The 22854-nt window shown below is 43.9% G+C and overlaps 1 protein-coding gene across 1 annotated transcript; it reads right to left on the bottom strand.

The window, feature by feature from the left end:
* Positions 1-5237: 5237 nt before the first annotated feature.
* On the bottom strand, positions 5238-16845 carry ap1m1 (adaptor related protein complex 1 subunit mu 1). The gene is made up of 12 exons (XM_028978180.1): positions 16637-16845; positions 16046-16202; positions 15325-15392; positions 14962-15092; positions 14453-14600; positions 13690-13816; positions 12699-12841; positions 11945-12016; positions 11576-11734; positions 11326-11451; positions 6600-6675; positions 5238-5646 (listed from the first exon to the last, which is right to left on the bottom strand). Exons 1-12 carry the CDS (start codon positions 16676-16678, stop codon positions 5624-5626), a joined length of 1272 nt encoding a protein of 423 aa, XP_028834013.1. The 5' UTR covers positions 16679-16845; the 3' UTR covers positions 5238-5623.
* Positions 16846-22854: the final 6009 nt, after the last annotated feature.

Consider the following 22854-nt stretch of genomic DNA (forward strand, 5'->3'; position numbering starts at 1 on the left):
CGAGACACACTCACCACCATTTGAGAACGTTTCTGTAATTCGACATGACTTTGGGGATATTTACAGCGGCTGGAGCAATTCATCCTGCAACGACACCAGCGCCGCTTATGGGCTCTGGTTAGACCTGTTGTTATTCCAGGATAGGTAAGAGCGGCTCTGGGAATACCACATATTGCAACAGCGCCTGTGACTCCTTCAGAAATTATACTTGGAGTAAATAAAATCTGTGTGGATTAATATGTTTCGGATTTTTGGGTTTTCATTTTAGTATTGCTGCTCTGCATCAATTTTACTTGAAAATAAATGCGTTAGAGCTGTGAATCAGACAAAAGAAATTAGCACATTTAGCAACAAATGAATCCTGATATATTGCAATTTATTCTAAAGACTAAAGTGGCATATTTAAAGTTCATATTTAAAACTATGACAGAGTCTAGCATGGAAAAGAGGCTCAAAAGTGGAGAAACTGGGAGATGATCTGGTCATTTTTTAAATAAAATCCAATACAGATAAAACAAAATTCTAAAATTTATATATGTGCATGTCTGAATGTAAGCAGGGTTGGATTAAATAGTTGTGATGACTGAGCGTGGAATGGATTGCCATGAATGTGTTCAATCATGTATTCAGTTCCCCTTGTAAGGGACATAAGGGGACAAATCCCAGAACCGGCCGTCTGTGCAAAATTGACAAAGTACTCTTTATTGCCATTTCTAGCCACTGCAGGACCATAGAGAGGCTAAAGGAGCTGTTATTAATTTTAAATAATCTCACGAAGTGAAATTTTCATGCCAGGGAACCTTTAAGTAATTGTATTCTAAATACTGCCTTGTATGTTGTACCATAGATTGAATTCACTGTATTCATTAACATTTACGGCATTTACCAGACGCCCTTTATCCAGAGCGACTTACAATCAGTAGTTACAGGGACAGTCCCCCGCTGGAGCAATTTAGGGTTACGTGTCTTGCTCAGGGACACAATGATAGTAGGTGGGATTTGAACCTGGGTCTTCTGGTTCATAGGCGAGTGTGTTACACACTAGGCTATTACCACCGCATCCCATTCAGTGTGACATCCACACACCATGCATGGAGGCCAGTTTGCAGTCATTCTGCGTGGAGCCCGATCACCTCGACACTCATGCATGTGCGCGACTTCCTGTCCCTCCTCTGATCAGGATCCACATCTGGGACATTTCAGACGCAGGAATGATAAACATCAACACTTTAACCAGAACTGCTGCTGGAAGGAGGGACGGGGAGTGAGCAGGAGACAGATGTTTGTTGGTTGCCATAGCAGCATGTCAAGGTATTATACAGCTGCGTAACCGCAGCTCTCTTACGCAAGGCCCCGTTGTGGGACGTCAGCTTTTCCGTAATAACCCTGCAGATTTGGCATTGCTCACCTGCAGGAGTGGCTTTGGGGTGAAAAGGATCTGTTGCAACATGAGCGTTCAGGTTTTTATTCGGCAGTCCAGGCATTCGAAGCATTCAAACAAAACATTTATGTTTCTGCAATGAGCCTGCTGCCGCATTATTGGCTGATCTCAACGACCTGCAAGTGTTTAACTTCACCATGAAATCTGATCAAAGCGTGTTTCGCAACAGTCGGCGGCGGCGGTACCGTCTCCACCAGTGTCATTAACAAGCCGCCTCCGTGCAATACTTACCTGACAGACTTTGATCCTTCCCAAAGACTCCAGGCCTCCATGGCAACCGTCAGTCATAACAAAAGCTGCCCTGCTGGGCTCCACGCAGACGGCCTGGTCCTGGCCTGGGGTCAGTTTCTGTGTCATGCCGCGTTATCGGGGACCTCGAATATTTTTAGCTGCTCTGACACAGGTGTGAGGAGCGGCCAGCGCTGTTCACAGTGACACACGTCACTGTGGCTCAGAGCATGGAGCACTGTGCGGGATCATGAAAATAAAACCTGGTTGGCTATGGGGTGGGTATTGGGGTACTGTAACAGATGCACATTACAGCTTCTGTTGCGTGCAGTTATTTATCATGTATTCATAGTGCAATACACAGAAAATTTATATTGTGTGCCATATGTTGCATGTAATGTAACAAACGTTATATGTGTGAGCAGCTCCACTGTGCCTTTTAAATTCTCCCACAGGGACAAATAAAGTTCTTGTGAATTAGATGGTAGTAGCCTAGTGGGTAACACACTCGCCTACAAACCAGAAGACCCAGGTTCACATCCCACTTACTAGCGTTGTGTCCCCGAGCAAGACACTAATTTGCTACCGAGGAACCATCGAGAGCATCCTGTCTAGCTGCATTACTGTGTGGTTTGGAGCCTGCAATGCGCCCTGCAATAAAACTCTCCAATGCATAGTCAGAGCAGCTGAGAGAATCATCGATGTCCCTCTCCCCTCCCTCCAAGACATCTACAGCACACGCCTCACCAAGAAAGCCCTCGGCATAGCAGCTGATCCCACCCACCCAATGCAAACCTTCTTCAGCCTGCTGCCATCAGGGAGGAGACTGCGGAGTCTCCAGGCCAGGACCAGCAGACTGAAGGACAGCTTCACCCATCAGGCTGTCAGGAAACTCAACTCCCTCCCGGCTCTGCCCCCACTCCCCTCACTCCCCTCTTCAGCTCCACAAACTTTCTGAAACCTAACTCACACAAACTGACCATGCACCAGTCACTCTGTGCAGCTTTGGTCTGCCAACTACCTCACTTGTCACTTCGTCACTTTAAACTTACCTCTGTTGCACTACATGGTTTGCACTCTCCACCATGTGCTCTTATTTTTTTTAATTGTATTTATACCTTTGTATTCAATGTTACTGTTTTGTATTTAATGTTACTTGTATGGGTCTGAGAGTAACGTAATTTCAATTCTCTGCATGTCCTGTACATGTGGCAGAATTGACAATAAAGCTGACTTTGACTTTGATTCTGGAGGAAACAGAAACCTCTCTCTTATCTCCGCTCCGTCTGACTTTTGCAACGCGTGTGCGTTTGTCACGGGCCACGCACGACAGCCGGGACACCGAGCCTGCTCGTGACGTCACCGCGGGGCCCGCGGGCTTCCCCCGGTGTTGGGGCCCGTTGCTAGGCGCCGGGCTTCCTTGCGCGTGACGTTCCGCTCCAGTCTGATTGACATGTGTGGCTGGATAGAAGCCCCTCCCACAATGTTAAGACTTCGCGGCATTTACCAGATGCCCTTATCCAGAGCGACTTACAATCTGGAGACACTCAGGGTTAAGTGTCTTGCTCAGGGACACAATGGTAGTAAGTCGGGTTTGAATCTGGGTCTTCTGGTTCATAGGGGAGTGTGTTACCCACTAGGCTGCCACGGTGGAGATACACCAAGCAATTTAACGTTACGACCTTATAGCAAAGACTGATTCACCTAAAGCGTTTATTGCAGAATTTCCTTATTTTCATGAAACAGTGGCATGATGTGTGTTGAGAAAGAGACCCTGTTCTCCTGCTCTTCTCCATCTGTAGACGTTTGCTTGTTGGAGATCAGTTTACAGAGACGGGAGAGACCGACACCCAGTTCTTCTACCAACATCAACATTTTAAATAAGCATTGTTTGTATGTCTTGCACATTTACATTTACAGCATTTATCAGACGCCCTTGTCCAGAGCAACTTACAATCAGTAGTTACAGGGACAGTCCCCCCCCCTGGAGACACTCAGGGTTAAGTGTCTTGCTCAGGGCCACAATTGTAGTAAGTGGGATTTGAACCTGGGACTTCTTACCCATGAGGCCACTACCACCTATACTTTTACATAGTCTCTCCCTGGACTCTTTTTAATTAGCTTTATTTCCACCCAATGCTTTGCACAGGACAGTTTAAAACATATTTTTGAACCTACCTGCCAACAAATTGAATGAGGACAGCATTACATAACATAATACATAAAACATAAAAAACCAGGTCTGTGACAGCTGCAGGCTTGGCACCTTCTGCCAACACCGACAAAGTGGGCAGCTCTGCATCTGGCAAGGGCAGCATGTTTTTTCCCCTTTCCGGCTCCGTGGGCACAACGAATGGGATTTGTGAGAGACATTGTGAGCACTCCTGGACAGGTGAGTAACTATGGAATGCAGCGAGACCGTTTGCTTTGACGCACCTTGCCTTCCGCCCACACACTGTCTGGCAAGCGATCAAACCCCACCCATGTCCAAAAAAAAAAAAAAAAAGGCAAACAGTATCCATGGCAACCGCTCCAAAATTCAAACAAATGAAGGTGTGAGTTTTTTCCTTTGGTATCACTTCCTGAGAACAGGGGTGATGACAACCTGCTTAGAGCACTTGTCCTTCTGCAAGCACAACAGAACATAAAAAGCTGTGACACATTAGGCCACCGCGTTATTGTACGGGGACTACAAGGTTTGCAAGAGAACATGCTGTGATCGAGCAGACCTCAGGACTAAAAGAGGGAATGACCTCATGTGCCCCACACACACACACACACACACACGCACACGCACAGCTTGCCTACAATACCACATCAAACAGCACCATTCAAATGATGCAGCTCAGAAATTAAAATAATGCAGACAGGAAGTAGAGACAGTCAACTTCCTGCTGAACAATGACACGAGCATCAAATGCATTTCTCAGCACGCTTCAGTTATCTGGACGTGGAGGGGGTGGTTGCCAGATAGTGAGTCATTTGTCCCGCCACGTCTCTAATAATTCAGAGATAACCTTTCCCTAATCAACTGTGCTAAATGTTAATTGCAGATAATTAAGATGCAGACGAGATGCCTGTCGGTGCCGTGACCACATGCCGTTGCTGCTCCTGATTCAGAAGGACGCTTCAGTCCAACTCCTTGTGGATCCTGAACAGGGATCTTCAATTTTACTTTTCTTTATCCTTCAACAAACATTACCAGAGATGCAAGATGATGTTAAAAAGAAGTGAAATTTAATGAAACCATATCTTCGTGGCCATCTCTGAGAAGAGGCAGCATATGATGTAATACAGTGTGTTGGATTTGGCATAAAATAAAAAAAAAAAAAAACATTCAGACAACAGAAGCAGAATTTACGTCACGCAGGTCACAGGGACAGAGTCGGCGCGCTGGCATTAGCTTAGCTTAGCTAATGCACTGGGGACACGGGGGACAGCCATGGCATCTTCCAGTACTGATGTAAACTGATCGCACTCCCTGTAATACTGAATTCAACATATACATACAAAAAAAAAAAAAAAAAAAAAACACAGCAGCCACTACACAGGAAATGCCACCCCCCCCCCCCAAAAAAAGAAATAAAAATGTTTTCAAAATTGACCTTTTTGGTAAACGTTGCCGGTTGACCACCGATTGACTACAGATCCCACTCTGGCATATAGAGAAAAAGCGCTGCTTATGTTAGTGGCTATCAAGCGTTTGGCCTAAACAAGGACATTTCCAACCGTGTGATTGCTCATAAATCCCTGCCCCGTCCCGCCCCCAACCAACAACCCCACCAAATGTTCTATGTTCTAAGGTTGTTGGAAAAGGAAACTCTCTCGCTGATTTGGACATGGATTATGATTATGCACATACATTCACTCTCTCTCGCACACACGGTAAAGACACTGCTGGTCCATGAGACTCTGTAACAAGGAGCTCAGTGTGACTGATGAGGCTTCTCACTGCTACTGGGTCCGGAGCTGGTAATCTGAAAGGCAGGGAGGAAACGGATTTGGCTTAATTAATCGGACAGAACCGGGAGGAAATTGCAAAAAGGAAAATGGGGAGGGGGGGGGGATTGAATGAATGATGACAGCTGAGCTTCTCCACCCTGGCCCGGCGAAGGAAACTTCAGGAGAAGGATCTAAACAGATTTGAGGTTTGCTGTTTGCAGAAGAACCTCAGATATGAAAATATGAACATATTCCGTGAACGAATGCTAATTTTGGGGAGGAAAAATCTTGCCTAACTGCCCACATTCTTTTTATTTTGGTCTCCAACGCTGGTACTTTTTGTAGCAATAATGAATTGCTTAAACCAGCACACGCTCCACAAGAATCACGTCCAGACTAATTTTACTGCGCTCACATCCTTTCCTCTTTCCTCAAAAACATGGCACCTTCTGTCCCCAATTGCACAGCCTGCCCCAAATCCCTTAAACCCCACCAGGCATTCGGGGCCAAAGTCAAATTCACTACATCCACTAAAATAAATCATTAGAGGTGAACCATCCATAAAATGCCATGATTCAGATTCTTGGGCTAATGATTCCATTCAACACTGATTCATGATTCAGTGCATGAATTGATTTTGTACAGATTGCTGTTCACTTTTACCATTTGGGTGTGGCCGACACTTTATCTCAGTAGCTGCAACAAATAAAGACCTATTTTTAGAAGGTCGGTGTGTGTTTTGGGAAACTTTTGGAAGGATTTGGGGTGAAATTCAGGTATCTGGCAACCATCGTGCAACAGGCCACAGAGCTACTTTTTTTGGGCCTTTTTGGACTCTCTAACAAGCACACTCCCCATTTGATGTGATTTTGCAACGGCCCCACTGTCTCTACGGTTTGAGAGCTTTTTGGGAAGGTGTAGATCATTTGACTCCGTAGAGAATTGGCATTCTAACATGGATTGTACCGTGCAATGTGGCGGCGCTTACCCCCGTTTTGGGTGATGTACCGTACCCACGGCAAGGCCTGGTATCCGCTCTTCTCGATGATCTTCAGGTAACGTACCTGCAGGACAGACGACTGTCAGCATATGGAACATTATGTAAAAAATGAGCTGCATGCCGCGGCGTTCGTCCTCTCGGCCCCATCTGTTACAAAGGTCGTGCTTGAGAAAATAAACTTTCCACGCCCCGGCTGCGCTGCAGCGGCTGCTGTTGGTTTTATGCCGTGTGATGTTCTCACTGTCAGCACGCATGACAAGCTTTTCATAAGCAAATATAGATTTTTAAAAAGCTGCGGTCTGCTACGGCACATGCTTTCTACTAAAGCAAGCAGGATCTGCGGAGGAGGGGAGGAGGCTATCAGAACATGGGAAAGTTGAGGCAGATGAAGAAGTGGTTAGGACCGGCACTGAGATTGAGGAAGTGGCACCTTCTGCCCCCCTGTGCGAGTGTGTCACACTCGTGCCCCAACGGACGCACCGTTGCATAATTTCATACAGTAAATACCATATTTGAAATGCGTAGGTTTGTAGTTAAATTGCAATAAATCCACATGCATTTTCTAATATAAAGACAACATTGATGAAAGTTGGTATTTTGCAAACCTGGTCCAACAGATGGTCTTAAGAGTGATTAAAACTGATAACTTTATTACAAATTCCCTCACATATCACTATAGGGGCAGTGGTGGCCTAGCGGTTAAGGAAATGGGCAAGTAATCAGAAGGTTGCCGGTTCGAATCCCGAAAAGACATCAGCAGGGTCCTTGCCCAGGGTTCGACGTTGAAAATTTTGCTGGCAGCACTGAGCTGACCTACGTGAGTCAAGTTTTGATTTATTTGTTTTATTTTCTTCATGGATGACATTTTATAATGCTTTTGAGCAGATTCAAAAACTCAACTATGAAGCTAACATTTTAGCTAAAAAAAAAAAAACGTTCAAAACCTGCACAAGCACCCTGATAAAATACAAATGCATGAAGTCCTTTGTTTTTTGTTTTGTTTTTTTTTTTATAAAAGGGGTGTAGACAAGGAAAAATAGAATTTGTGTTCACGAGACGGGCATGAGTAAAAAATGCCGTAAAAAATTTGGTTTTGCACCCACCTCCTCACCCCCTACAGCAGGCTACAGTGCTGGCTAATTTGGTTTCAAGGGAACCAAGTTCATCCATGGCAACGCAACCACTCCTGTGTCACGACTCAAAAATATCCCGGTTACATAAACAGCCTGCGGGCCGCTTTTACACAGGTTCAAGATGCTGGACAGAGGAAAAGAGGGTCTGGTAATACACACCATTACATTTTGTCCCGCTGGGGGCGGGCGGGCAGACAGACAGCGTCTCGGACGGATGGATGCAGAGAGTGGGAATTAACTTTTGGGACGGAGCTCTGCTGGCCCGGTACAACGTTTTCCTGGTATTTATGTGCCCGTGTGCTCTGGGTTCACCCCGGCGTGGCATGAGAAACATATATACGTGGTGCTTTGGGGCTCGGATGAGTGTAGTACACTGTGTGTGCATCTTTGTCTTTGGACTCAAACAACCTCTCATTACAGTAGTGTGTGTGCGGTGGAACAAGGCCTGCAGAACTACAGAGGGACGTTTCAGAAAAGCACCCACAAACAAAGTCAGTTTACTTACACACACACACACACACACACATACGAGTAAGATCGCCTGGGTCAGCAGTGTAAGGAGACTCTTACGAGGCAGACTTGCAGAAGACTTCAGTCCGGGAATGTGCAAATGTGAACATGCATTCTGCTGACGCTTCAAACTTTAATACAGAAAACATGAATAATACAGGCTGCGCGCGTGTGCATGCAGCTGGAGGTCGAAGCACAAAATCACCAATCTGGAAACTAGTTTGATGTGGATTCAAGAAATGATGAAGTAAAAAAAAGATATGTACTATAAATGTGCAGTTCCGAGCAAAGGATCAGTCAATTTGCACATTTTATTTATTCAAATTTGAAATATGAAAATATCCAATTAAATTTCTACTTCAAACGCACAGTCCCTAGAAGCACCAGGACTGCGCTCCACTTTTCAAGGTTAAGAGAAAAAGAATTAAAAAAAATTTTTTAAAAACGGCCGAGTCAGCATCTTCATATGCTCCTGCACACGGGGCATCTCCATTAAAGCTGCCGCTCGTGACGCCTGGATCTGCGCGTCTGCAGACTGCATGTCTGCACCGGGAGTGTCAAACTTCGAACGCACAGACGGGGCAGACCATCGAAGGCGTCTCTGGCTCAGCCACGCTGTTCGAGAACGTGCACTTGCTGCCTGGTGTTGCGCCCCGGTCACTTTTTTAAAATGTGAACGTTCTGCATTTTCTGCCAGATCCCTGACTCCGTCTGCCTCGACAGGCTGCACCTGTCCTGCGGCTCAACTGGGCGGAGGCCGACCAAATCGAATCAGACTCCTAATTGCAGAAGGGTACCTGCCCTGCCCTGCCCTGCTGTCTCGGAAAACTTGCTCCTCCAGTGAATCAGGAAGAGAAAATAACTAACATTTGCAAAGAGGGAGAAAAATCAAAGAGAGGAAATCAATGCTTAAATGGGCAAATCAGTGTCTTAATTGGATTAAAAAAATGACTGACTTTTTCGTAACCCTGCCAAAAATCCTCCCCAGTTACAGGAAGATTGGATTAAAAGAGTGTTTTTCAGCCTTTTATTTCCGTGTGGGCTGTTTTAATACAACTTATTACTCGGAGTGAAAGGAAGTTCAGCTTCCCTCCTCTCAATCGCTCTTTAAAGACGAGTAGAAAATAAAATCACTCCTAATTGCCATTAGAACCAATCTGCCACAATGGACTGAGCTGAAAATGAAGTCCGAGTCTCGCTACACAGTCAGAGCACCTCCACCATTCTGGCAAATAAATAAGATGTTTTTATCTTATGTCAGTATCATTTACATTTACAGGCTACTTTACTTTTATCCAAAGTGACTTACAAGCGGAAGACACCAGCAATTCTCGTTCGATTTCTATACATTTTGAGTTTACAAAAACAAAGAGCCCTGATAAGGCATAACTTGTCAGAAAAAGAACATGCTCGGAAATTGTTAAGTGCTAGACGAAGAGAATTTTGTTATTTATTTCAAATTCAAATTTTATTTGTCACATACACAGTCATACACGGTATGATGTGCAGTGAAATGTTTTGTTGTGCAGTGTGTGAGCATGTGCAGTGTGTGTGCATGTGCGTGTGTAAGTGTTAGATTTGTCTGAAATACTTTTTGAATAAGTGGGTTTTCAACTGCTTCTTGAAGGTGGTGGTGGTCTCGGCTAGTCGAATGGAGGAGCGCCAGGGACAACAAAGGAGAAAAGAGTTGATTGGAATCGGAGACCCTGTGAGACTACTGGAGACCCCGTGAAGAGACTACTGCTATAAAAGCCCGTTTTATCTGTATATATTGGTCACTCACCAAGCAATTACATAAATGAATATAAACTACTCGTCACTGATTTTAAAAAGAAAAAAAAATGTTGAAATGTTTGAATTTATTTTGTGTAGATTACAAAAAGAATAATCAAAAGATTTAAGATGAAAAACACTTCATGCAGTGATTAGTAAATTATAATGAGTGGTAGGGGCAGACCGTGAAACATCCGGAATTTATATGGATGCCTTCTGATATGTGGGGATCCCGGAGTGATCTACTACACCCAAGATGACGCCCAGAATAATTTTATCAAAATAGTGGAGGTGGGTGATGCACTGCAGGTCAGTTGGCTAGAATACAAGCAAATATTTTAAAAACCCAATTTCTCACACACACACACACACACACACACCGCCTTAAGTTAGACAGCAGTCCTGAAGGTTTATGCTGAATAGGTAAAACGAGGAGACACTTCCTCCTGCTACAATAAAATATGTTATTATAATAAAATATGGATTCTTCAAAATGGCTCCATTTGAGTCTCCATATCTGAATAGGTGCGGCCAAATGTTTGTTTCGTAGTGTCACTAAAAATACTTTTAGTCTAGGACCAGGCTTCCTCAATGAATGGGAAACTGACATGAGTGTTGAATTTAACGTTGATTACCAGCATATTTACAACGCATCAGATGATGTACAGCTGTTTTTTTTTTCCTGGTCCCACCATTAGTGGCCAAAGAAGCCATGAAGTGAACCTGACTGTGTGAGTAAGAGCATGTAGGACAACAGACAACACAGGCAAAGGACACACAAAACACACCACCCACACTCCACTGTTTGCTCAACACGCATCAATCAACACACATGCGGATGAGTGTGCGATCAATCAACTTGGACACTTTGTCGCCTAGCTTTCCCACGCCGATCATTCTGAAGGTACGAGCGTTGCGCATGCCGCTTCCTGACGCTTCTGAGCGAAGGAGAGCTGAAAAGTCTGACAGTCGGAACACTCCAGGCTCCTGATGCCATAATTCTGAATGGTGCGTGTGTGGGTGTGTGCGTTTAACCCTGGCACAGCTTATTATGAGAATTAAACTGATGTTACTAAAGCGTGAGAGCACAGAACCTTGTCCTTAACACCACATGGCTAAAGCAGACATGAGGCAGCGCCACCTTGTGTCCATCCGTAGTAATGACGAGCAGAGGATGGCGGTAGAGTTTGAAATGGCAGGTTTACTGCATGTATGCATGTAAGTATGTCTGTGCATATGTACGCCCTCTTGACTAGAATCCGACCATTATGTCTAGGACAGAATGAGGAGACACACACCTGGATCCCCGACGTGGTGAAGTAGGGGATCTCAAACTTCACACTGATGGGCGGCTTCCCCTCCTTATCCTCAGCCTCCACGCTGGGCAGGCCAAAGTGTGCCCTCATGAGATACTCCTTGCCACCCTGCAGGTGGACACACCCCAGACAACCAATTATACAATTTCCAATCGGACAAATTTCCTCAACCGTCTGGAAAACATACACACAGGGACTCAAACTGATTGAGGGCTTTTTGGAAGGGACTCACAGGGAATGACTTGATAGACCAGACAATCTCGCTGTTCTCAGGGACCCACTTCACGCTGCCCACTGTGGTCTTGAACTTGGGTGAGTCGGCATCGGTGGGAACAGGAATGTGGATCTCCACGTTGTTGGCAGTGGAGCGTCGTTTGAACTGACTTTTAGCCTGGGGAGGGAACATGAAGTGAACACATGCACTATTGGGTTCGACCGCAAATCACCACCTAAAAAGATGGCATCAGAGGTAAGACATGAGGGCATGCACAGAGACGGAAACATGCATAGACGGGCACAAATCGTGAGAAGTTGAACAGTGACATGGCCTGACGACCGTAATATAAAATTTGATGAAGACAGTGGTGATGCTGAATCCCACCTTGATCATGTACTCAATTCGGCTGTGAGAGTGCTTCTCAATGACAGACTCTATCCAAATCAGGGGTTTCACCTGCAAAGTGAAGCACTAGTGAGAAAAAGCCACAAAAAAAAATTCCTTGATGTAGTATCAGTCAACATTCCGAGCCTCCAGTGCTGCTCGCCTGGTCCCTCCATCTCTGAAGGTAAAAGGAAGACATTCATCTAGACTCTTCTCCATCTTGGCCCCTCGGTGGTGGAATGAACTTCCCCTTGAGGTCAGAACAGCTCAGTCACTGAGTATTTTCAAACGGCAGCTCAAGACCTTCCTCTTTAGAGAATATTTAGATTAACTTGTAACCTTCTTATTGTCGAACTTATGTATTCATCGTTGGGGGTCCTATTGAGCCAGAACTATTCACTTCATCGATGGTAACTTGAAAGCACGTTGTAAGTCGCTCTGGATAAGGGCATCTGCCAAATGCCTTAAATGTAAATGTATTGAAATTGACTGCCACCTGCTGGAGATCCGATGCTACTGCTCTATTTACATTTCAGTCACTTATCAGACGCCCTTATCCAGAGCGACTTACAATCAGTAGTTACAGGGACAGTCCCCCCCTGGAGCAACTTAGGGTTAAGTGTCTTGCTCAGGGACACAAGGGTAGTAAGTGGGGTTTGAACCTGGGTCTTTGTGGTCCATAGTGAGTGTGTTAGCCACTAACCTTCTACCACCTATTTAACATAAAAAATTGAAGAAAGATGGAGAGACTCACATGTGTGTTGAGGCGGTAGGACATGAGCTCAAATTCTCCATCAGGAGGGATAAAGGAAATGGTGCGGTCGTTTTCAAACCGGGACAAACGAACGCACTGATGAAATTTCACGTCCTCCAGCTCCACAGACTTGCTCTTACCTCCTGAGATGAGGAGTGACAGGGAGAGGTTGAGAAAGATGCTACACCTGGGGCCTGTGACCATCAAACTAGAGTCTAGTAAATCTAGTGTATTAAAAGTGAAAGTGAAGTGATTGCCTTTTGTAAAGCCCAGCAAGCACAGCACATATCGAAATGTGTCCTCTGCATTTAACACATCGCCCTTAGTGAGCAGTGGGCAGCCATGAGAAGAGACCGGGGGACAGTGTGTGGTGTGACGGTGCTTTGCTCAGTGGCACCTCTGTGGTACCATGGCAGATCGGGATTAGAACCCACAGCCTTCCAATTACGGGTCCATTTCCTTAGGCCACCACTGCACCACTGCTTTTATTTGTTCTGAATATGATCAGAATGATTTATTACCAATTTTGACAATCAGTCACCACATTTTTACACATCCCTGTAAAAATTAATGTGTTAATGCTGCAATTAATTAACATATGCCTCTTTCCAACACTCAGTAAGTTAATAATTTATGATAATTGTTCATTCTTAATAAAACAAGTTGTGATTAATGCAATCTTTGAAAAAATGTGCTAATAATTTTTTTGGGGTGATTGACCTCCCTAATTAACATATTTGAACAATCATATGCATTACTGTTAATCATTCAGACAATAAATTACAATAATGTAATGGTTTTACATATGAGGCCATACAGAATTAAACCTTGAGCATTTAACTACAGTTTCAGAGAATTATCAGCTTATTAAATTTGAACTATAGACCAGTTTGAACTATAGATCCTCTTCAAAAAGGAACTGACTACTTTAGCTTGTACTGAAACATCTGCCAGCATTCAGGACCAAAGATGACTAATAAACAGAACTCACGGCCAGTGTTCTCAAAAAGGACCTTGTCATTCAGCCCCAGGCGCAGCTCCGGCATCCCAGACAGGAACACTCGCATCTTAATGGAGCCCACAATCTCACTGCGAAGCACATTGCCATTGGCACTCACCTGACAAGGAAAAACACAAGTCACCAGACCCCGACAAAGGGCTACTGTTCGCCTCGAACCGGGATTAACCGCAGCAGCATTCCCTGGGATACTGGGATCACTCCAGGCAGTGTTAAAATTAAAAGATGTTTGTGTGAGGAGTGTCACAAACCAAATTACCACATGGCCCAGCATTCCTGTGACAGGAATAGAGCCAAAAGCAATAATAAACCAAATATAATATATTAAAGGTGAAAGATGACAGGGTGAAAGTTTTAAGATGACAATGACAGAGCAATAACAGAAAAAAAAAACCTTACTACAAAAACGTCTGTTATCTGTCGATAAATGATGGCAAGAAAATCAATTATCATTTTATGCTGACCAGGTATGGCCATATAAAATGTGAAAACTGACAATTTATGTGTGCATATATATTCCACACAGGCATCTATGAAAAGTCTTACTCTAAATAAGAGAGAAGCTAAATAGAGTAAGAGCAGCTATTCATAGCTTCTGAATGGGTGGGAAAAGTTTACTCAAGAAGCTGCTCAGACACACACACAAACACACACACACACACACACAGCGGAAGACTGAGAAACAGGAAAAATGTCCTCCAAGGAAAACAGGGTTTTCTAAAAGCAGGCTTCCTACCAGCAGATTGACCGACTCGATGACGTCCAGGAACACCTCGTTCTTCCTGTACTTGATGCCCTCCGACCTCCAGGAGACGGCATTGGTGACCGTGGCAGGGGGCCGCGGCGCCCCGGTGTCCAGCTTGTGCCCCTCCTGGGTAATGTACCTGAACAGACAGACCAACACGTAAAAAGAAAAATTCGATAAACGAGACACAAAAGGCCAAATTCGAGTCTGTTGTGCATTTTTTAATATGCTAAATTTGCCCTTCTGGTTCTGTTTATATCTAATTTGAGCTCGGTTACATATTCTGCCTGCAGTGGGAAAATCTTAAAATAAATATCTCCTGACAGATATTAGCAGTCAAATGTTCAGAAGATGTGGAGATCAAGCAAGGTATGAATAGAGCGTAAAACTGAAAGAAAAGGGGTTTGAGAGACGGGCTCCTCTGCTTTAAATATTAAAATAAGTCATATATGTTTCTTTCTTGAGGTGACATTGGTGACCCTGCCCAACTATGGTCGTACTCTTGCAAGATCTTGCTGTCCGTGGTCTGCGGATATCCAAAGTCCATGAGCTCGTCCATCAGCTCGTAGATGATGACGAAGTTGTCTCGGATGCTCTCCTCCTCCAGCTCCTTGAAGTACTCGGAGAAGACCTGCACAACCGAACACGCCAGACAGAGCAGTGAACCGCTGAGCTTTCGGTTGCAGTGGTTACAGCCAAAAGACATTTCGCTGCAGCTTCTTAGGACTGAAATGCTGTTTAAGCGGTAAATGATTTAAAATGGATTTGAAAAAGGTCTATTAACCATTGTCTTAATAAATGCAATTATTATTCTATAGCGAGAGAGTGCTTTTCCCTGATAAACTTGAAAAAGCGGAGCAGACCTGTACAATTTTGTAGAGGAAAGAGAAGACCAGCGAGACACAAGCATTTTTCTTGGAGGTTGCAACCACTGTAGAAATCGTTAAGGAGGGGAAAAAAAACAAGAGAATAGAACTAGGCCACATAACCGTACAAATAGAAAGAATGAGAAACTGGGAAAAAAGGCGACCAACTAGTCAAGCAAAAAAAATGGAGCCAGATTTCTGAAAGGTAAAATCAAGACAGAGCTGCTACCAATTATTTATAAGGGTGGTAGCGGTTAACACACTCGCCTATAAACCAGAAGACCCAGGTTCAAATCCCACTTACTACCATTGTGTCCCTGAGCAAGACGCTGAACCCTAAGTTGCTCCGGGGGGGGACTGTCCCTGTAACTGCTGATTGTAAGTCTGAAAGTTGAGCCATGGCAACTGGACGTTTCATTCTGCAACCACAGAACTTTGTCAATCAGATTGACAAAGTTCTGTGGATGCAGAATGAAAAGTCTTGACATTCCAGAAAGTCCAGTTGCCATGACTCAACTTTCAGACAAATTCACCAAGATGATTGAGAATCTTCACAGACATACTGCTTGTAAGTCGCCCTGGATAAGGGCGCCTGATAAATGCTGCAAATGTAAATAATGTAAATATGGGGTAAAGCTGCATAAGGTACTTGCTCCCGCATTACAGCGGCCTCTATTCGATTCTAGCAGACAGGCATGGTGGGCAGAGTGCAGGATACGGTAGAGGTTGTTGTGCTTGATCCACATGAAGCGCACCCCTCCGTGGGCCAGGATGGGCGACAGTGTCCCCTCTTCCTCCTTGTCCATCAGGAGGGTCATGAAGTGTTCGATCTCCGACATGTCCACATCGCCGCGATAGTTGCGACAAATCAGGACCTGCGCGACACGGGTAAAAAACAAAACAATATTCTGATCACAACGCAATACAGACAATAAGTGGCGCCTTTACTGTTCATTAAAACACAGGCGAAACTGGCCGTTTTATGCAGGAGAGGTTATGACTTCACTCTCACTTCACACGTACAAACGTTTCGCACCCGTAAGAGAACACCTTGTTAAATAAACGCCAATCTCGGACGCGGACTGCGCCGAGGCGGACGAAGCTAGTTAGCTGCCGGGGGGGCTAGCCGCTACGTGGAGCCACAACGCGGCTGTTTTTAACAAAGCTCACGCTTTCAGACACCGGCAAATAAAAAAAAAAAAAAAAAAAACCAACAGCTGTCGGGCATTAGAAGCCAAGCGGAGGTTATTAAGAGAAAAGCAGCCGCTGCCGCCGCCTCCGGTCGGCCGCGGGCGTCCCGTTATCTCACCTTCCCCTTCAGGTCCAGCACGTACACCGCGCTCGCCGACATCTTCACCCGCAGCGACTACGGCGAACAGCGCGACAGCAGCACGGTATCACACGGTATCTCTCTATATATAAATATAGAAAAGATTTAGGTGTAAATAAAAAAAAAAACACCCTCGACAAATATTATGCCGAGCGAGAGAAGAGATGACGGAACCGGTCTTCTTCTCCGCGCGTTGCGCCGCGGCCGTCGGTTGCGACAGCGCCCCCCACTGGCCAGGCGCCCATCCCAGGCTGCAGAGGAGGGGAAACATGGAGAGACTCCTATGCACGTCTATGCACGTCCAGAGGTGCACATATTCTGATCGAGAAGGAGAGGAAGTCCACAGAGATCGTGTGCAAATTACCATGTCACACGTCGGTCAAATATTGATTTACCTTTGCCCATCAATTGCAGAATGGAACAGTGACATTATGTGTCAGGAGAAAGACCCAGTACAGAACAATAATGTTCTCCATCTGTAGACTTTTGCTTGTAGGAAATCATCCATTAGTTTACAGACCCACTCTCAGTTCTTCTAGTACATCCATACATATCAAAATGTACATTATTACCACTTGCACTTTTTGATCATTATTATTTGCGTTTTTTGCACTTTTAGATTGTTCCAATAAGGACTATTTCAGAGTTGCTGTTGGGAAAAATGTAGTTTCACTAGTGTCTAAAACCTTTGCAAAGTTCTGTATGTATACTATTTAATGTATTTGGCTGATAATGTTTGGGTATTAACACAATAAAGACTGAGATGAAATCTAATTAATATAATGTGCTCAAATTTGACATATTGATCACTACCATCACTTTTTGACTGTAAGTAACTCTTTTATAACTGTTACAACTGTCACCGGTTCAAACCCCACTTACTACCATTGTGTCCCTGAGCATGACACTTGACCCTGAGTGTCTACAGGGGGACTGTCCCTGTAACGACTGATTGTAAAGCAATCTGGATAAGGGCGTCTGGTAAATGTCATAAATGTAATTTTTGATGGTCAATGCCCGAACGTGGTCTGCAATTCCAAAATCTGCCCAACAGGTGTCAGCAGGCGCAGATGTTCTTCTACCGCAGGATGTAGAGTTCTCATCTCACCAGATGACCCAGGTTCAAATCCCACTTACTGCCATTGTGTCCCTGAGCACGACACTTGACCCTGAGTGTCTACAGGGGGACTGTCCCTGTCACTACTGATTGTAAGGCAATCTGGATAAGGGCGTCTGATAAATGTCGTAAATATAATTTTTGATGGTCAATGCCCAAACGTGGCCTGCAATTCCAAAATCTGCCCAACAGGTGTCATCAGGCGCAGATGTAGAGTTCTCACCTCCAGCTCTCAGAATTCAGCAGTTGAACTAGAATATATTTCCGCACCCCCAGCATGGTCATGAACAGCTCATCCGCTACAGACATCACTGTAGCTGCAAAGGCAGTGTGACTGATCTGAACATTTTCATTTAGAAATTTGCAAATAAAACCAACCAACAAACAAAGAAATAAAGTTACATCCATTATTAATAAGTAACAAAAACATCTCTATTACATACTTTTCAAGAGTGCTTCATTGAAACAATTACCAGTCAGTTGTGTTTGTTTGTTTGCAGTCTTACTTGCACTCTGGCTAAAGTCCTTCCATACGTTTCTCTTTAGAGCCAGCAGGGGATGAAAGCATTCCTGGGCACGCCCATATTTCATGTTCTGGTGAGACTTCACGAATTTCCTGATAATCCCACTTCCTTATCAAGACAGTTACAAGCTAGCAAATGTTTTATTATGTTACAATATGGAAACATGGAAAATCAAGGACATTATGTCTAAAAACTGAAAAGTAAAACTGACACTGCCACACAGCACACGGTGTCACAACGAAATGTGTCCTCTACTTTTAACCATCACCATTGGTGAAGAGTGGGCAGCCATGACAGGTGCCCAGGGAGCAGTGTGGGGGGACGTTGCTCAGGGGCACCTTGGCGGACCGGCAACCTTCTGATTATGGGGCCGCATCCTCAACCGCAAGGCCACCACTGCCCCATCAATGCATGAATGTAACTATAAAAAAAAAACACATTAAAATAAATTATTGCTTACTCATATACATCATGTTAACACTGGAGCAAACATTGTTTGTTGCCATAAAAAACCATACTGATTGTCAAAGCGTTCCAAAAAATTGTCTAATTGGATTCGATTCTGCCGTAAGCAACATGAAGCGAAGGACCCACAATACACTTTGGCAGCACATGGCGTCACATAATTCGTATTTGTGCGAAACGACCCATTACAGACTGAGCCTCTATACACACTTCCTGTTCAATTTGCTTAATTTGATTGACAGCCCAGAATAAATACATAAATATTAAGAGGAGATCCAATTGTTTTACATAAACAACACATAAAGGAACATCAATCCAAAATGACACTCACGATACTTATAGTTATAACATTTCCTTTAGTGACATATCATCCAATCTGAGAGGCGCTTCATTAATCATTCGTTTTCATTTTTCTGATGTCTCAGTCTTATTCAGTGATGTGGAAAATAAGTCTACCACCATTTTTTTCTAACGATGAATCACCAGGAATTTACACAATACTCAGTGAATTAAATTACTCAGAAATGTAAAGTCTGGTTCAAAGTAGCACATGCCATCACAATGATGATTTGAGGATTACGGCACTGATGACAGTCCTGGAGACTTTAAAATTCAATTCCCTAGACATTGTCCACATTTCACTGGTAGCATTGTTAGCATTCCAAAGGATCTGTGATTGGGTCCATGCAGCTCCATGAAATGGCAGAACATCACATACACACTTTGCAGAAGCATAAAAACCTTTCATATTCCTGGGTTAGGGTCGCAGTGTTCTGCACAAGTGGCTGTGAATCAGACTTCATATAGACTGAAAAACACTCACTTAAAACCCTATCTTGTGGAGTCCTTTGCCTTTAAGGGATGGGGAAGTGTAACTACAGGAAGTTACTCATCTGTTTAAAGTGGGATTGAGGGAAGAGTCGGTCCTGCATTCTGTGCATTTTGCCAGACAGATTGAATGAGTATTTGAAAGTACATTAAAATGACCTGGAAGGAACTGTCCCCGATATGTAATGGTCATATTCATAAGTTTACAAGAATTCCTGTATGTAAAAAAAAAAAATTCTGAAACTTTGTCTTGTGTGTGAGAAATAATTACACACCAACAAAAAGGTATCTTGTGAAGACATAGGGTGGCAGTTGCCTAGTGGGTAAAACATTCGCCTATGAACTATAAGACCCATGTTCAAACCCAACTTTGTGGGGCAGTTGTGGCCTAGCGGTTAAGTAAGTGGCCCCATAATCAGAAGGTTGCCGGCTCGAATCTCCAGCTGCCAAGGTGCCACCAAGGTGCCACTGAGCACAACACTGTCCCCACACATTTACATTTACATTTACAGCATTTATCAGACGCACTTATCCAGAGCGGCTTACAATCAGTAGTTACAGGGACAGTCCCCCCCTGGAGCAACTTAGGGTTAAGTGTCTTGCTCAGGGACACAGTTGGAAGTTAGTGGGATTTGAACCTGGGTCTTCTGGTTCAGAGGCGAGTGTGTTACCCACTAGGCTACTACCACCCCACACACTGCTCCCTGGGCGCCTGTCATGGCTGCCCACTGCTCACCAAGGGTGATGGTTAAATACAGAGGACACATTTTGTTGTGTCACCGTGTGCTGTGCTGCAGTGTAACACAATGACAATCACTTCACTTTCACTTACTATTGTATTGTGTCCCTGACACTTGAGTTCCTCCAGGGGGACTGTCCCTGTAATTATTGATTGTAAGTTGCTCTGGATAAGGGCATCTGAAAATATGTAAATATGGTTTAGAGAACACTCTCTACACTCTTGGGAGCTTATAGAGTGGTCTGTCAACTTCATTTCAGTGTCCCCTTGTCTAAATCCCGACAGCACTGGAAATCCTAGTTCACAATTTGAACAGCCAACCCCCCCGAACAGAAACAAAACCCCAATTGTTTGAGTTCAGTCTGTCACCCACAGACAGTGTAAAGAGTGGATGGAGCCAGTCTACAGGGTATGAATGGACAACAATGAAACCGGATTTCCAGTTGGGCCTCACTCACTACACAGTCTGTGCAAAATGTATGCATTTACTGTATATGTTGCTGGCCTTTACTTTAAGTATAAAAGTATTTTAAAGCGACACATTTGTAAGATCCCTGGACTAAATTTAAGTAAATGTCTGTTGCATGTTTCCAGAGGTCTGATCAAATTTGCCATCAGCCTCAATGGTAGCTAATAAATATAACTGCATCTGACAGCAGCTCTCAGAATGCATCTGTTTTTCACCAGTTGTCTTGCAGAGTAAACCAGCCGCATTAAGAGCCTAGAATATGAGATAAAACAGACTGTTTGGCTTGATGGTGACATGAACTTGATCACCCGGAGGGTTTTAAGAACACTGTGAAACCCACAGTGAATCAGACCATTTAGAAATGGTTTCACATTTTGACCTGACGTGGCCACTGGCCGTTTGGTGAAGAGAAACAGTCCTGTCTCCATTTCACCAAGGGTTGTGAAGATACGTTACACAATGCAATGCTTGCGATGAATTATTTTTCAGCCTGTCTGTTGACGGTGACACAAGTCTGGCCTATTTTTTAAATTACAAATTTAGAATTTCATCAACTAAATGCACTTTATTCCCAGGTAGATTAAAATAGTTAATGCACCTGAACATGCACTGCCTCTAAATAAATACTGAAAATACTGGCTAAAAATACTCAATGTGAATTCTTTCTGAACACTGCATTCAGATTATACTAGATTTAATATTTGAATTGCATTTCTTTGCTACCTCTACTCAAACAAATTAAATAGTGAGCAGTGTAGACAGGACCTACTGCAACACATCACAACCTAAATGTGCTAATAGTCATGTAAAATAGGTTATTTTGTTGTTGTTTTTTACCAGAAAGCTGAGGCTTTGAAAGGGTTAATGTGTAGGCAGGGGTATTATGCCCAAAGAGCTTATGGGCAACAAATGCAGCAGGCCATAATACCTGGTGAATTCTTAATATTTGTCATAAGACCAAGCTCAGGTGAAAGTTGATCCTGGATTTGCTTAGCCTGAAGCTGCATAACATACAAGCAAGAAAAACAACAACTGAAACACTTTGCTGTGTCTGAAGATTTGCTTATTGTATGGAACAGATTGGCGTGGGTGGCAACAAGAAGCTACTGTGTATGTTAATATCGGGCAACAGCTTATTTCCATTCTGTGTCAGCAAATGCGTTATACAACAACATAATCTTACTTCTTGACGCATTTTGCCCACAGAAACTATCAATCAAATTTTACATACAAAAAAAAACAGTAATTAATTTTGTGCACACAATTCATGGCAAAAAAAAATTTCATTTACAGAATGCATTCTGTAGCACTACTGATGAACATTTTCCTAGATGTACACTCATGGGATTGTACTTCCCACCTACTATGTGCCAATAATATTCTATGTGGTTTAACTTGTCTTTGGTGGCACATAATGTATTTTTCTCATGGGAAACATGCACTTGACACTTGGCTTCGTTTACATTCAGTTTGGATTAAATTTGTCCTCTGTGTTTGCAGACTTTAGACCAGGCAAGTTAGGTCACCAATCATGACGAAATATTAACAATGATTAACACTAATACTTTCGTGAGTAATAGTGTTTTTGGCGGTCTGACCATTAAGAATTGATCCTAACGAAATGCACATGAGGCCACTGCTGGTGGTACCTGGTGTCCAGGGAAATCACCACCCTCCTTCGCTAGTCTCATCCGTTATTTGCCAAAGTGAAGTGATTGTCATTGTGAGACACTGCAGCACAGCACAAGGTGACACAACGAAACGTGTCCTCTGTATTTAACAATCCCCCTTGGTGAGCAGCGGGCAGCCATGACAGGTGCCCGGGGAGCAGTGTGTGGGGACGGTGCTTTTCTCAGTGGTACCTTGGCAGATTGGCAACCTTCTGAATACGGGACCTTTTCCTTAGCCACTAGGCCACCACCGCCCCCATAGACAAAGACTTAACAAGTTCTACTTTTTGTGTTAATGTGATCACAGACCAAACTACATCAACAGACGAGCTCTGCACACTACAAGGAACACTACATTTACATTTACAGCATTTACCAGACGCCC

Source organism: Denticeps clupeoides, chromosome 4 (assembly GCF_900700375.1).
Source record: "Denticeps clupeoides chromosome 4, fDenClu1.1, whole genome shotgun sequence".
Taxonomy (NCBI): Eukaryota; Metazoa; Chordata; class Actinopteri; order Clupeiformes; family Denticipitidae; genus Denticeps; species Denticeps clupeoides.